Here is a 16,987-nt window from a genome sequence, read left to right on the forward strand (position 1 = left end):
TGTGTGTGTGTGTGTGTGTGTGTGTGTGTGTGTGTGTGTGTGTGTGTGTGTGTGTGCGTGCGCTCATGCTTGTGTTTTCCCTCGTTTATGTGTGAATTAGTTCCGTGTTAACATGTTCACTTTTAACAGCCTTATGTGCTCGTGCTCATTAAAGTCCGCTGTTTTACTTGAGAGGCTACAGCAGGTCATGGCACAGGCAGAAGCCACGTCTATCAGCTTAAACTCTACACTAATAAAAATCATGTGAAACTCATTAAATTTCCATATAACTTCATCCCGATAAGTACTGGCTGCACATGAGGAGGGTCCTCACTTTAAATTAAACGATAAAGAAAAGTAGAATTGTTTTTTTTTTTTTTATGGAGTTTATTAATAGTACTCCTATACTGACTTGTCAGCAGAAGCTATGTCCACATAATGAAATGTACATTCACTTAATATTTGGCCTGAAATTATTTTAAAAATAATAATACAATTTTGATCATATATTTATATCTCGCTCATCTTTTTTTAATAAATTCATCCACCTCCTCCTTTCTTTACATCCTCTAAAAATACAAACACAACATCTGATCTCAACCCAAAAATTTGATGGACTGAGCTTTCTATTGATCCCAAAGAAATCAGCCCGCTGACCGCTCTCGTCCTGCATACTGATGTATGTATTACCCTCCCTAAATTCAGCAGCGCGTAATTCAGTGTCTTTGTGTGTGTCAATGCGCAAATCTTTGTGTAAATGTTGACTCGTTTCGTCTCTTTGAGCATCATCGTTTTTGTTCGTTTCCTCTGGATTTTAATGTCAGTAACCAGGTTCTTTTGGTTTTATTCTCTTCTGCTCTCGTATTTTTATTTATTTTTTTTTAGTCTTTACGGTGTGTTTTTAAACTTGTGTGCATGTTAATGTGCCTCTAGTGATTAAAACCATATTATGTGGAAAGCTGGCTGCGGTATAAGTGCAGCGGCCATTGATAGTTGACTTGTAATTATTATTTAACATGCATGTAATCATTGATCAGTACATTGATCGGAGGTTGTGAGCCAAAGGCCAGCTCACATTAGGACTTTGCATCCCAAAGGGGCGATACGGAGCATTATTACTGAGACAATCTCATCCTTTACTGCTGTACGTCCAAACACACCAAGAGAGCGTAGACGTGAGCAGCTGCAGGTTTTTCCACACACACACAGAAACTATGTTTGCTGTTGCTGCATCTCTTCATCGTTTCAAGAATCTATCTCTTTCTTATCCTCCCACTCATCTTTTCACCTGTCCATTCATCACACCCACAGGCGCACCCTTCGCAGACATTGAGAAAACTAGTGTCTGGATTTATGTGATGGTCAAATTACAGCCATGTTTTTAGTGGAGGCTACAAAACATTAAAACAATGTCATTTAATGTTTTTGTCTCAATGCCACTAAAAATCAGATTTTTGACTAAATGAATCTATGCTTAATAATCAGTTGGGTTTTTTTTTTACAGATTTTTATTTCAATTTGATCGTTTTAAATTTGCTCAAAAAATCATTTGAACTTCTATTTGCTTTTGAAGTCAGAAATATAAATCCCAGATTTTGGATTAAATCCTAATCTAGATCCTAATCTAGATCTGTTGACCACACTGTTGAATTTACATATTTTCAGAAATGCAAAAAAAACTTTGGGGAATGATTAGCAGTTGTTGCATGGAATTAACAGTCAGATAGGTAGGAAATGACCAAGAATTAAATCTCTTCAACGACTAAACGAAAATGTCGTTTAGTCGTCTGACTAAAACAATTTGTTGACAGATTGCCAGTTTTCACAAATATTTGATGTCTTTTCCCACCAAAGACAGCAAGACCGTTTTTTTTTTTTTTTCATTGTAGCATTATAAAATTATAATTTTATAATTTTATCCTAAATTTGACTTTTCCTCTCTGACCAGACTCCATGCACATTGAGGATGTGGATGCAGTACAGAAGCTCCAGGACGTGCTCCACGAGGCCCTGCAGGACTATGAGGCTTCCCAACACCAGGAGGATCCCCGCCGGGCCGGCAAGCTGCTTATGACTCTCCCCTTACTCCGTCAGACCTCCACCAAGGCTGTGCAGCATTTCTACAGCATCAAGCAGGATGGGAAGGTCCCAATGCACAAACTCTTCTTGGAGCTGCTGGAAGCCAAGGTCTGAGGGCGGAGACTGGACGGAAGGATAGATGGACGCTGGACTGAGTGACTCGAGCTACATGTCAAACTTTGATCAACAACTTCGAATGACCTCTTGTTCTTTTACATGCAGATACTCCTATACTTGCAGACACAGACGTGCAAACACACACAGATATGTTCTTAAGAGTTGTTGGCTGACACATCCCCTGCAGAATCGATCAAAACCTGACACCTGAACCCTAAAGCACTAGTTGTTGACTTAAGGAGCGTTCACTGGAACCTTTTTTTGATGAAGACAGGGACAGGAGGACTCAACCCTACAAACGGCCAGTGAAAGACGACAGGTCAGAACAGGCACTCCATGGCAGTTATGTAACAATTACCAGAAATTCAGATTGTGACAGAACACTTATGCATCAAATAACACTTAAAATGTATAATGAAAGACAACTGAGGAAACATAATAGACAATAAAACTCTCCACGTTAGTCCTGAAAGACTCTCAGACTATACCCACGTTTTCTTTCCACACTCCCATTCGATATAAAATAATTTTTTAAAGTTCAACACGAACTGATTGGGGGGGGAGGGGGAATCAATGCATAGAAAATACTGACATTTGTTGTAGGTGTACATGTACAGAGAAGGTCGGATGGATGGACTGAAATAAAAGAAGAGGATATTTGCCCTGCCAAAGAATGGAACCACCCATTCAGAGGATGCCAGCAAACTTTACAGTCATAACCCCAATCTGTTCTGGTTTTAGGTTGTTTCCAGTCCTGGACCTAAAAAAAAAAAAAAAAAAAAGAAAGAAAGTTTGCCCTCCGCTTGTCAGTTTTTCTTATGGTTGTTGCTGGGTTAGAGCACCTAGGACCAGGAATGGAAACAAACACTTTAAACATTTTCTGGTTCTCTGGTTTTCCATGACTCCCTTTTTTCAGTAGCACCTGAGTAGCTTCTGCTTCAGGAAGACGATTGATTCTAGTCAACCAAAATTGTCAGCTGTGTTTGTACTGCTGATGAAACTAAGAGCGATTTAAAAAAAAAAAAAAAAAAAATGGCAGCTAGACAACGCTATTGTCTGTTGGCCTATAAGACTGCATTTGAGTCTTAACACTCGACTTGTGTTGATATTCAACACCATAATCAGACTTGTGAATCAAAACTGTCTTCCTAACGAAAACCTTTAAATAGTTCACATTTTCCTTGGAGGTAAATACTCTGTCATTTGCCCCTCTTGTGTTTGGATATCCGTTTGAAACATTTTTTAGCCGTTTGGGATCCAGGGTTGCAGCTCTCCACATACAGCACCAGTAGCAGTTTCACTCTCTGTGTGCCATTAGAAACGGTCTGGCCCAAGATCACCATCCACACTCCACAGTCTCGCCTCACTACTGCTCTCATCACCCTAAAGTGTTCGCGACTTCCAGCTCATTTCTTGCGGCCATGTCTTGTGACTCTCTCAAGAAATGTAGCAGAAGATTGAGACAAAATACAAATCAGTTGGAAAGGTTTGCTGACTCAACTAACTTAAGAACTGCTTTTTGCTTTAAAATAACTTGTCTTTCTTTTTTTTTCCTCCTAAAAAGAAGAATCACAATGGTAATACCAATATAAGTGTAAATATTTTCATCCTGTATATGACGTATATCCCAGCTTTGTTTTATATTTAAAAATGATCTTCTCACAACCGAGTAAGTCAATGTATTTTCTTTTATTTCCATCAGCCAGACCACTGTCAACATTATCACATATATGTAACAAATATCACAAGTAATAATGTGTTAACAATTCAGTTTGTCTTAAAAACTCTGAGCAATAGTGGTTTTTAATAGGGGGACGAAGGGCATTTGGACGAAGTCTGCAATATTAACATTTTGTGCCAGTCTCAAATTTGGGGAAAAGATGTATTAAATGGAAAAAAATGCTGCTTTTCTTTCTCTGTAAAACTTGTTATAAGCTGTTGGAAGACACTCGACTCTAAATTTGGTAAAGACTGTTAGCTGCAGGCAGTATGGACCAGGAATTAAAGTCGCTACATAAAATGTCCTTGTCATCTTTGTGGATAAAGTTGATCAGATTTAGGGACGAGAGTTTGTTTGGGACTCACAAATAATATATTCAGTTTATCAAGTAGCGCCAGTAGGAGGATGTATTTGGGTTCAGCTGTGAAGCCTCATTAAATCAAAGTTTGTTTGGAAAAGCAACGGTGCTAACTAAATCAAAACATCATTCTGATTGAATGCCATATTCATACCACTTCCTGTCTGCTTGCTGTCATAGACTGTGTAAAAGTGGTTCTGAGAGGATTGGCTCCCGTAACATCACCAGTTGATTTAAAGGGCTCTTTTGTGTTTCAACTCTTCAAGTTCATCACATGATGCTTTGGTAACCATTCGAATTGCAATTACAGCATAATTATATAATAGTCGTCAATGCTAAAACTATACAATTTGAATTTGAAAATTCTATGAAAACAAAGTTTTATGAGGTTACAAATACGGTGAAATGTAAAGATTTTGATATAAACCCTCTTCGCCATTGGAAATTAGATTTCCTTGGCCTGACAGTTGATCCTTATACAGTCTATGCTAGCTGGCTTCTTGTTAATGGACGGTTAAATCGAAAGTAAACATAACGGCATCAGAAAGAGTGAAGATAATAAAAAGAGGCTTTCAGACAAAAGGGAATGGAAGAGTTTATCAAAATGCATTTCTACTAATATTTATTAACGTGCCTCCTTCCTGTCTGGCTAACTACCTAATTAGCTTGTGACTCGTCTTTTAAATCTGCCTCATTAGCTTGTGTATAAACTGGACTGTTAAGGCCTTTCCGAATAGTAATTTAAGATGTGAATATCTATCTAAGCTAAACTGTAGCTTTAAATGGCTTAAAATGAGGAACACATTTTTATGGCGGTAATCCTCATGTATTTTGTTAACTGTAAAGAACATATTTCATGTTTAAAGTCACATAGTTTCTCTAGAAGAAAGAATCGGAAAAGGGTGGGACACAGTTGGGTTTTACAGTTGGAACAGGAAGCATACATAACAGGTAGACAGTTGACATTTACTTCTTTTTTTTTTCTTTCTTTCTTTACTGTATGTAATTTTTAAAGCCAAATAAGAATGCCAAAAGATCTATTGTAGATGACACTGTAATCTAATGTAAAATTGCAACATTTCACAGCTGAGGAGTGCAGCAATTTAAGTGTAGTTGACCTCTAACAACACATGTCCTGTATCAACCATCAATATTTTTAGTAAGGGGCATTTCCTCTACCTTCTTTAACCTTGCTGTATATTGTAAATTATGCAGATTATAATTCTAACATAATACATTTTATTGTTAAAAAAAATAAATAAAAATCAAGAAAATGGACGGGGGGGAACAATGTAGTTCAGCCCGTGCGTTTCATGTTTGCTGTTTTTTCTGTCAAGAAAAAGAGCAAGAGCTCTCTCTCTCTTTGATCAGCTTCCGTTTGTAAATCGTCTATGATTTCATTCTTTTCTCCTCTGTTGAGTCTTTTTAAGATGTTGCTGTGTACTTTATCTTGTAGTGATTTGTGCTGTGTGCTTCTTCTTTAGACAACAGAGTAGAGTAGAGGCCATGTTGTTTGTCTTTCTGTCTATCAGTACTTTGGGGTCTGGGCACTGGAGTTGCTAAAAATGAACCAAACATGACATAAGGCTCTTTAACTTGGCTATCACGATCAAATTACAGCATTCATCTCTACCCAGCTATACATAATTAAATATCAAATATCTAAATGAAGAAACTGATAATTTGTGTAACATTCCTGTAGAATAAAATATTCTGTATATCTTTAGGTAAATAAAGCTGAAATAAAAGGACATTTGAGTAATTCATAGGTGGCACTTTTTTTGATAAATTCACTGTACAGATCTGCCCTCTGTAAAGCTCAGCTCAGCCATTATTTTTTGCCGTTTCAAAAGAAAAACAAGAAAAACCAACAAAAAAAAAAAATTTTCTTTCTTTCCCTAATAAAGAAACCCGATTATCTTCTCCAAGACATTCATGGTACAGTCCAGTAAAATTAAACTCTAAAATACATACTTAAAATCACACCATCACCAACATTGCCATATGTTGTTTTAAGAGAGTAAAATTAGCAGAACACAGATAAACGATTTGTATGTTAAGTTCTGAATATAAGAGTTGATTTTTGCTGTTTTGGTTGTAAATTCTACTATGTCTGACCACTGTCCCCCTGCAAATTGTGTTGAATACTGTCCACTGTACATTATACCGAACAAAGGGTGTGGAAGATTGGTGCTCTCTTCCAACTGTTCTTTGTCTTTTTGTTGCTGTTTTTATTTATTTGTCTATTGTCATTAGTGTCCCTGTGAACTCCTGACCTATTCAACACACTGAAGGGTGTTTAAACTCTCTCCGAGGTGATTAACGCTGAACTGAGTCTGTGTGCTCAGAAATGGTTTACGCAGATGACACTTATTCCGGCCAGGGCCATTTTGGATGACTGAAAGAAATTTTCCTCTGAACTCAGAGGCTTTGTCCAGGTTTTGATCTGACTTAGCGCCACAATTTGTGTGGAGGGGAGCATTTTACCTTATGCACTTTTTTTGTTGTTAGGATTGAAGACAATGTAAGATGACGAAGCTAAAGTTGCACATTTCTTGTGTTACCTTGTATAGCCAAATGATGATATGTCTTTTTATTAGGATTCTGCATTTAGAAGTAATCTACAGTATTACAACCACCAAACCTGGTGTTTCCACAAGTAACAGTGGAAGAAGGATTGACTGTCTAGGGATTTTTTGGTGGGCTTCTGATACCAAGATTTTGACCAGTTTGCACTTTGGGTAACATCTTATTGCCCTCACTCGACGCAAATACTCCATTTTAGAAGAGTTTAAATGGAGTAAAGGGGAAACTGATTGACCCATAGTGGCCAATCATGGCTGACTGTCTCCCCTGGCTCCACCTGAAATCTACAAAGACCAAAATTTAGCATCCTACAGCTCTACAATATTTGTCATTTAGTTATATTTAATCCCAAAATGTAACTGCCACTTGTGCTGCAGCCTGTCTCCAGTCTGAATTTGCAAAAGTGGGAATATTTAACGGAGAGAGAAACTTTTGGGGGACAAAATAGATGCGCAAGGATAACAAGGCGCTTGAGTGGTGAAGAATTACTGACAAGAGAAGACCGTCTAGTATTATTAAAAAACATGTCTGTAGATTTTAGATGTGCTTCACATCAATAAATAGAACAAAAAAAAAAGAAAAACAATAACCTGTATATTTTTGTGACGTGTATCATACAAGTGTGCTCCAACAATAATGTCCATTTGTGTAAATGTATTTATTTCACATTGTATATATTGTTCATTGCAAAAAGAGAGACCTATGATTCTGTAACTTAAACTATTATGGGTTAAAACATTACATGTGTTACTTCAAACTATGCCTTTCAGGATTATTACTGTAGAGCAATATCAATTAAAACCAGGCTTCCAGTTTTGAAATCAGCCTCCTGTGTCTGATTTTTTTTACATTTATTTTCTAAATAATGATTTGCCACAACTAGAGTATCGGCAAATAGGAAGCAAGCTATTTTTCTGGTTGTCAGTTTTGCAAGACAAGAAGACTACGGCAAGCATGAGATACAGAAGTCGATTTATAGTTTTCCTACATATGGAAGCTTATTAGGACAACCAAGTAGATACATTTGGCATTGTAATGTCACAAAGCCAAATCTATATAACCAGGTTTCAAACAGAAAACACTCACACAGACTCTTTTTCTTTTCAAGAAGTACACATACAGACTGCATGTACACAATGACAAGAAGTGAAATCAAACATAAATCAGACAGGAAATGGGGTTCCCCTTAAAGTGGCTGTCGGTTCGTCATTCTCTGTGACAAAAACTGTCAGACTCAGTTTCTTATGCTACTTTAGATAACCAGGTTATATCTCTGTTTTAATGAGTTTCATTTCTAAAATTCGCATTGGTCGTGTCTTTTTATTTCTTAGTCTCTCGCTCAAGATCACACCTTTTTGAACCAATGGCTCCCTCGTTCCCCCCCTTGTCAGTACCCAGCAACAGTAAATGGGATGCAGAGGGCAGATATTTAATGTAGCATATAACCATGAAGGGTTTTAAGAAGCTTTTTCCCTAACAGGGGGGAGCCCTGACCTGCAGGCAAATATTTTTCAACTAGATGTCATAAGAAGATATTAGTGGAGCGAATCATTTTTTATAGCCTTCTTGCACACTTTCTTCTCACTCTTCGGTTTAAGTTGCTGCCCGCTCACTCAGCCCTCCGCACAGATGTTTTATTTTACTTGGTTGCCTTTTGGAGTTCATTTGTTTTATTTTATTTTTGATTGATTATTATGATATAATAAAAGCTACTTGAGCATTTCGGCTGCTACGGGGCTCTTATCGTTAACCTTGTGGAACATGTGTTAGAGTGGGTTCCACACGCCGCATCGCTAATGCCCACTTTAACTCTTTTATTTACCCCCTCGCCCCCTCGCTGCCTTCTGGCTTCATCTGGATTTCTCCTTGCACCTTCGCTTCTCCAAGTATCTTTTGTGTCTTTTGCCTGCTTCTGTGTGATCTCTTCTTTCTGCATTATATATGACAATATATTGTTATACATAAATATTGTGAAAATGATTTTTCACTTTTTTCTAAAAAATAAAAAAATAACATTGAAACAGGTCCAAGAAGACAACCCAGACGTCTTTGTTCTTAGTGACATTTTCCAGCCCATTTTATCCTAAGAGGCATATTGTTGAGCTTCCATACCACCTCAGTTGAATCCTTTCAGCGCAACTAACCCAACAAAGAAAGAGAATTATATTTTTGATCTTGATCTTTTGTTCATGATTCCTACCTTAAGGCCATAGGTGAAGGCTCAGTTATGAACTTTACCAAAACCAAAAAAACAAAAAAACACACACAGCAGTTTCCACATTACCATGACGACACCCCAGTACATCTTTCTACTCCACATCCTTCAATCAAGATCAGGAGACCACTAAACCTGAAGTCCTTTGTTTGAGGCAGCAAGTCCTGAGCAAAATGCATCTCATCCAGCTGCTGATCTGAGGAGCTGCCTGGCTGCTGAGTGGCAACGTGTGTGGTAACTTCCAGCCCTCTGTGTTCCTCTCATGCTTTGACGTTTCCAAACATTATTCATACTTGACAAAATAAACCTCAAGGAGCCTTGGGCTACAAGCTGACAACTCAATAATTTTTATTATTTCTTCAATATCTTTGTTGATCTTTAATCTGCCTCTACCTCCAGTTACACATTTTGAGTGGTGTCTTCATTTTTATGTTCTTTTACACAATGTTCTGTTGCAAAGCTGAGTTAATATTGCTACATTCTCCAGAAACCCTGAATTTATTATTTTTTACTTGACGTCAAAGCTGTCAGATTAACAGCTTGATGTCTTTGTTAAAAACTATTTCTGTGTAGTTGACTGCTTACTCCAATGAAAAAAAATCTGGATCAGATTTGTCTTGATCCAGAGTGAACAGGATGAGTCGCAAACGGTGTTCATTTCTGTTCTAGGCTGTGTGACCTGCAAGGTGCTGATGTGTGGCAGGTTGGCACTAATACGAGTAATATTTTAGCTCAATGTTTTAGAGACTTGAACTCCTCTTGTTCAACAGAGAACACATAAAGACACTTAAATTTTTAGATCTGGATATTTGGAGGACAGCGTGAGCTTTGTGTGTCTCAGGTGAGGTGATCATCGTTATCAATCCATAGACTGATACACTGGTACCTTGACATCTATAAAGCTATTCTTTGATTGTTCCTGCAGTACTTATCCTCACATAGACAGTCCAGCCACAGACTTTGTTCTCAGGACTTTCTTTTCCTCTGTGTCAGATTCGTACGATCAGAACGGGACAAAATTGGAGCACCCATCAGAAACTGAAATATTCATTTGATTCCCTTTATGATCATTTAAATTTCTTTTAAAAGAACAAAAGAGAAATTTGTTTGTCTTAAAGTCTTTTTTATTTTATTAAGTCAAATTGTTTAATTACTTCTAATGTTATTGTGGGGGGGTTTGTTAGTGTTCTCCAAATAGGTCCCTCTTGCAAACTAGATCTTGGGTCTCACTGGGACAACCTGCATAAATAAAGGTTAAATGAATAAAAACTAAGAAATAACATCGTGGATATCATTTTAGCACTACAAATGTTTTCATTACTTATACTACTTCAAATATTTTAATGTGCTCACGTGTTATTGACGTCTTCAGTTTGGTGTCTAAGAAAGAGTGTCCACTGCATATTAAACCCACCATCTATCTAGTAGCCACTGGTGGGGGGATTTAAAGTGCCACTAATTCAATGGACAGTGACACGTCAGACTATTTATTAAAGTACACTAACCTAATAAATGGCCCATAGAATGGAGAGTTAAAACATTTACTGTCCTGGGAGAGAGATTGAGAGCAATATATACAGAAAGAAAGACAAGAAAGGGGAAGAGAGAAAAGACAGAGAAAGGGGAGAATGAGAATAAATGACCCATCGTATATAGTTAAGACATTAAAAGTGCAAATAGACAGCTGACCCTCATATATAGCTTGCACATGCAGCACAAATGTATGCAGTCACTAAAGCCACTTTACACCTTATGTGATAGAGAGAGGAGGGAGAGAATGATAAGAAGTGGGAAAGGATGAAGAATTGGATTACCTCAAGAACATGGGACTGTAGTAAAATAAAAGAGGCAAGAAATAGTAGAGATCATTGAATGCAACTCAGTCACATTAACAGAAAAATAAACATTTAGAAAGTTACCAGAAAGGATCAAAACCAAATAAAGGAGAGTATTTTATACTTTAAGTTGTAGTTTCTAAATGAAGGTATGTAAAGAATACACTTCAGCAATAGATCTACAGATACACTCCTACTTCTAGTACATTTCTGTAGGATAGAAAGTACAGAGGTTTTGTGTTTTTGTGTCTTCCCAGTTTTTTCATTCCACAATCAGTCAAAGCTGGTGGCATCTTATGCTGGAACTGTTGTTTTTTATGCTAAATCGGAGTCATTTGCTTCCACTGTTGCCACATGCTTGCTGAAGAAAATGACTGCAAATTGACTGGGTTCCTTAGAAATAAAACCTTTTATGCACTGGCATTACAAACTGAATTGTTTAAAAGCTAACTATAACTATTTAAATAGGAATACATGTCATTGGATTTGAATCTGTTGACTAAACTGTATTCTCTAGGCCTATTTGTGTGGACATAGAGCGTCTTGTAAAGTGATCATTTCTGAGTGAATTGGCATTACTTATTAATTATTTTGAAATAAAATAATTAAAACTTTTTCCACACTGAAATATTTAGACAATTCAAAAGGTAAGATATAAGAATAAGTCTTGAAAAACCCATAAAGAAACAAACAGAAATATTTTCCCTCATTTAAAACTTAAGTGAGTTCCCCAATAAAATTAAATTGATATAATGACATTTGCTTTTGCATAGCTTCCAGTGATTTCATAACTAAGATGTACATCTTCTTATTATTTCAAAATCATTACATTTTAACTGTTTCTTTTCATCCTGTCAGTAAAATATGCTTCACTTAACCTTTTTTCTCCTTTGCTGTTTATGCTCATTGTTCATCCACTGACGTCTTGCTCAGTCTTTATTCCAGTGTAGTATAAATCAACATCTTTGTATCAGTTTAATAGGCCAATTGTCAGGGGAGAATGTAAGTGGAGATGGTTTCCAAACTGCCCCAAGCTACTAATGCAGCTTTGACAGGGGAAAGGTGATTGGCATAGACAAAGTATATGTATGTGTTTCTGAATTTGCTGCTGGATGATGATATGTGTATGTGCATTGTCAAGAGAGGCAGGAGGTTAATTCAATCCTATAGAAAAGCAGCATGGATGGGATTGGGCAGCACAGCCCTGGGGGTGTCACTGGCCTCAACCCCAATAGGGGGCAGAAATCATGCCCACACACACACACACACACACCACAATATGGACTAGATGTCTGGAGGCTGCAAAGTGTGGAACGTTAAGGGAAAGCCAAATTGTTTTTAAATCTGGGTTCTGGTGCATTTCATTTTGGAGCCGAGCAGGGTAAATGATGAATGTGGATTAAAATATATACCTATTTATAGAAAACCCTGCATAAAACAAGGACACGAAAGAAGAGGACATTCAAAGAGACTCGGTGATAGAGGGCAGTAACAGGGTTTCAGGGTAGAGAGAGGGGAGACAGAAATGGAGTGTATAAAAGAATGGAGTGGTACTGGAGCAGGGATTTGTGGGATAGGTTCATAATTATAGGACAAAAATGTCTGAAATAGAAAATATGTAGACAGCAGTGTCACATGGAAGTGTTTGACGGGGAAAATGAAGACATGGACCAAAAATAAACCTGACATCAGCACAGCAAACAATGTGTTGACTCAAAATGGCACATTTGCCAACCATGCATGTTGTGTGTTTCCAAGGACTGACGTATAAGCCTATTTAAAGAGGGATTCTGTCATTGTGTATGAAGGTTCATAGAAATATAAATTTGATTATGCAACACTGTCCTGACCTGAGCAGATATATCAAACACATGCAGATCAGAAAGGAATAATTAATGGATAAAACTGGTCTTAATTGTCCTTGAAATGGTTATGGTTTTGTTGTCATACTGCGCATGTGGCCTATATGTGTTGAGAATTTTTTCGTTGGTTGTGTGATAAGCTTTCATGTTAACGCAATCTTATAGAAATATTATTTTCAAAGAGCTCAGGTGTTGTCATATTGGAGAGTATAATTTTTTTTTCTTTAGAAAACGTTGCTTTCAACCATATGGACATCTGCAAATTAAAGAATATATATGTTTATTTTAGAATTTCTTTCTTGGTCCGCACCTTCTCTGTCCATTCTGAAATTAAATTCACTTCATTTACACTGTGGGGAGTGAAAACTGTGTTTGCATATCTTCCAGTTTATAGAACTTTGGAACTTTTCTCAGAGGTGTAATGAAACATCATAAAGGACAATGATTCCAAACGTGGATCAGATGAAGCATTATGATTCTGGAATGGCCTCTACGCTATTGAACATTTATGGTTGATGGTTGAAAGCTGTTTCTATGGCATAAAACTAAATGTAAACATACCATGCCAGTTCCTCCCAGAAACGTTCAAATATCCAGCCTGTAGTGATGGGTCGGTTGAACGTTCCGGCTCTTAGAATCAATCAAGTGAACTACGGGTTGTCACTGAGAGCAGTTCTTCTTTATAAGGGGCGGGGCTACGAACAACAGCGCAAGAACACGCCACACGACAGATGGAGAGAGAGGAGCATGACAGCCTTGTGGCCAATCACATGTGAGGATGTGTTGTTTATGTTTTCACATAAACAACATTTTTGTTTATGTGAAAACAAAAAGGGGGACGGATACAACAGTCATGTTGGTCCATCCCTTCAGTCAGTAGACAGTGGTGAAGTGGAGAGTGAGTTGCAAAAAAACACACATAGCCATAAGTGGCACTCGTACGAGAAGTAGTATTTGACTGAAAATTAATAATTTACAATTCGGATCTGTTCGGTAGATTTGTTTGTGTTTTGCTAATTTGTTTTTGCTTAAAAAAATTAAAAGCTTGATTACAATAAAACTAAAGTAAGATTGTCTGTTTTTGTAGCACAACAACTACATAACATTAAGAAACTATAAAGCTTCTCATACAGGGAACATTGAATGCAAAAAGACTTATCATGTAAAACATTCCTATTTGCCAAGCTAATTTAAGGGGTTGCAGATGGTACTAAATTAAGCTGTTTGGAAGCCAAAAGAGCCGGCTCTCTGAAAAGAGCCGAAATTCCCATCACTATCAGACAATTGACGTGACGGCGGCTCCGCCCCCATGCGGAAGTAGAGCAAACCTCCGACAAACTTATAATTGCAGAGGTAGGGGAACTCAACACATTACTGAGGCATTTCTTGAATCACTTTTGCCTTGTCTGCCAACACTGATCAGACGACAGGCAAGAAACTTCTCCAACAAGTCGTACATCAGGTCTGTAAGGTCATTTGCAGGAAACAATGGAGAAATCAACATTAAAGCCCTTACCTTCCGCAGCCAGAGGAAGAATGGGGGCACAAAGTCTCATTGGATGCAAGCGTGAAAGCTGTGTTCGACGTATTTCGCATGGACAAAACGGATGAGTAAAGACTTAAATAATACCAACTTGCGAAAATCTTAACTTCAGGAAAATGCTTAAAATAAACATTAGCATAAAAAGGTGCTTAAATGTAAAAACCGCAGCGCATGTTTTCATGCTGCCATAGAGTTACCATTGCAATTTACACACATAAAATTAAGCATAACCTTCACTTATTGATCTTTCATGTGACTATCAATAAGTGTCTTTATGACAAAAATGGAATGTTTATTACCAGTTACCTTCGTGCAGATATATATATATATTCAAAGCTGAATAGCTTTGAATATATATATAAGCTGAATCAATTTTTTGTGTTTTTTAGAGAAAATCTGCATTAAAATTTGATCTTTTACACCCTACTGTCGATGTTGTACCCAACGTTGTATCATCCTTACATGCTGCAAAAACAACTGTTCAAAGGTTTTATTAAGTAATAATATTAATGTAAATGATAAGAGTATGTAATCTTTTGATTACCACTATATATAGTGGCATGTGTGTTAACGTGTATTAAATCTAACCTAAAATAGAAAAAAAAATGCAGGGACGCAGCAATTTATTCAATTTTTTTCTAATCAGCAGCGAAGGCAAGGATGCCCCCATACATATTCATGCTGCTCTCAGGAGTTAGAGCCACATCACATTTACAGCTAATATTTACCATATTAGTCTTAATGTTATTAGACTAGATAACACAATCTGGATAAATATAAATCATGCACAAACAATCCAGAAAATCAAGCAATGTTAATAGTGGCACTGAGTTTTAAGCTGTTTCTCTGATGGCTCTTCAGTCTGTGAAACTGACTGTGCCTGGCTGAATAAATTAGCACAATCAATGTGGGACTTTATTCTTTGTCTTGTGGACACACTTCTTACAAATCTATGCAAATGTCTTGTTAAGAGTGCATAAGAGGAACTCTTCTTGGATAACAAAGCTCTCGATGATCATAGTCCGACACCATGGCGTAATATTTTCACCCACTCAAAACACAGAAGGAAAAAGATGGGAAACATGATGAAAGTTTTAAAACTGAAAGATTCCTTGTGATCTTATAAAAATCGTCACCTGACTTATTTGAATGTTTGTTTTTAAGAAAATGAAAGGACATGATTTGACAAAGACAACGTTGCTTTGATCCATTTTGACATGGGCATCGATTAGATGCATGGAAAACCTTAAACAAAGGGTCAGACTTCTTTAAATATTGATACATTGATTAGCTTATTTTAAGTGGAAACTTTTTAACCAACTGATCTGTCACATTCTGATCTCGCATCCCCTGCTTTCCACTCTCCACTTTCTTTCTACATCAGTTCAGCTTTCATCTGCTCCCTCCACTACCTTCATTTTTTCCCCACCTCTTTTTTCCGTACCTCTATCCTAGCCCCCAGCCACCGCCCTTCTCCTTCTTCCCCTCCCTTTGCTACTCTCTGCCTGGTATTGATTAGAAGGCAAACCTCTAATCTCCTTAAGGTCATTAGGAACACTTAATTAAAACCTAGTTAGAATGCCTTTGTTCGACCAAGGCAAATTGCAGCTGTTCAAACGAGATTAGTATGATAACGTTAAAAAAAACTGTCAACTGAGAAAAGAAAAAAAATAAAAGTCTTAGCAGAAATGTTTACATAATTAAAATGCAGAGAATCTGAACACACATTGGCACCTACACTTCTGTGTTTCTATTTGTGTGGTTTAGGAAATGGAGAATTATATGCAACTGTGAAAGCAAGAGGAAGAATGTTACCTAGAGAAATTTATTTGAGGAAAAGGAAAAAGTCTAAAGAGGGGAGAGTTTAAGAATTTAAAAATTCATTGCTAATGTTCAGTTTGCACTGAAAAACAGGCTTCTGCTGATTTAAATGCAAGATGAGGTATTTAAAAAACATAAATACTTGAATTTAATTTGAGGTAAATTCAAGAAATCTTGAATTTACATGCCTTGTGAAGAGCCAAGTTGTTACTTAAATCCTAAGGGAAAACAAATAATTTTGTAACACAAGAACAAAAGCTACAGACCTTGTAAAGAAGACAGCTGAAACTGGTAAGAGAGAGTCATTATCTACAGCGAGGACTTGTACTGGTCTGAAAGGCAGTTCAAAGAGGAAGAAGTCACCAGTCCAAAGCAAAACATGGTTTTCTAAATACACAATGACCCTATAGTTCTAATAGTTAGACATTAGTTGAAACAGTAAAGAAAATATTTAATTATATATAATTTACTCTTCATACAATTAGTCAATAATAGACTTAAACTTAGTTAAACCTATAGTTTTATTTTAAATGCCTTCAGATGAATTAATGCCTTCAATTAATTCAGATTGTGAAAAACAGTCTGATTGCTAAACTGATCAAGTGATTGAAAAAGGTTGTGACAGGGTGATAATACATTAGGGTGATTTTCCTTACAGATAAACGTTAAGTTTAGGAAATGTGAAGATGCAAATAAGTTTCTTCAACGCTTTTTTTTTTTTTCAGTGGCCGCCGCTGATTACCGTTGCTTAGAGACGGAAGTAGCTTTCGTCTTTGGTCCTGAGAGCCACTTGTCTGAAACCCAGACACATCCTACGTAGGTGGGGGGGAAACATTACAAACCATGCAGAGGGGGGGGAGAGGCTTGGGTGG

At 37.1% G+C, this 16,987-nt stretch overlaps 1 protein-coding gene across 9 annotated transcripts in view; it reads left to right on the forward strand.

The window, feature by feature from the left end:
* Positions 1 to 7,660, forward strand: part of esrrga (estrogen-related receptor gamma a) — a 263,653-nt gene extending 255,993 nt beyond the window's left edge. For all 9 annotated transcript variants that reach the window (XM_016674828.1, XM_016674825.1, XM_016674823.1 and 6 more), the window contains one exon: positions 1,928 to 7,660. In XM_016674828.1, the coding sequence (XP_016530314.1) occupies positions 1,928 to 2,172 (245 nt within the window). In that variant the 3' untranslated portion in view covers positions 2,173 to 7,660. The remainder of the gene's footprint in view (positions 1 to 1,927) is intronic.
* The last annotated feature ends 9,327 nt before the right edge of the window (positions 7,661 to 16,987 follow it).

The sequence above is a fragment of the Poecilia formosa genome, unplaced genomic scaffold (genome assembly GCF_000485575.1).
Source record: "Poecilia formosa unplaced genomic scaffold, Poecilia_formosa-5.1.2 Scaffold102, whole genome shotgun sequence".
Classification (NCBI taxonomy): domain Eukaryota; kingdom Metazoa; phylum Chordata; class Actinopteri; order Cyprinodontiformes; family Poeciliidae; genus Poecilia; species Poecilia formosa.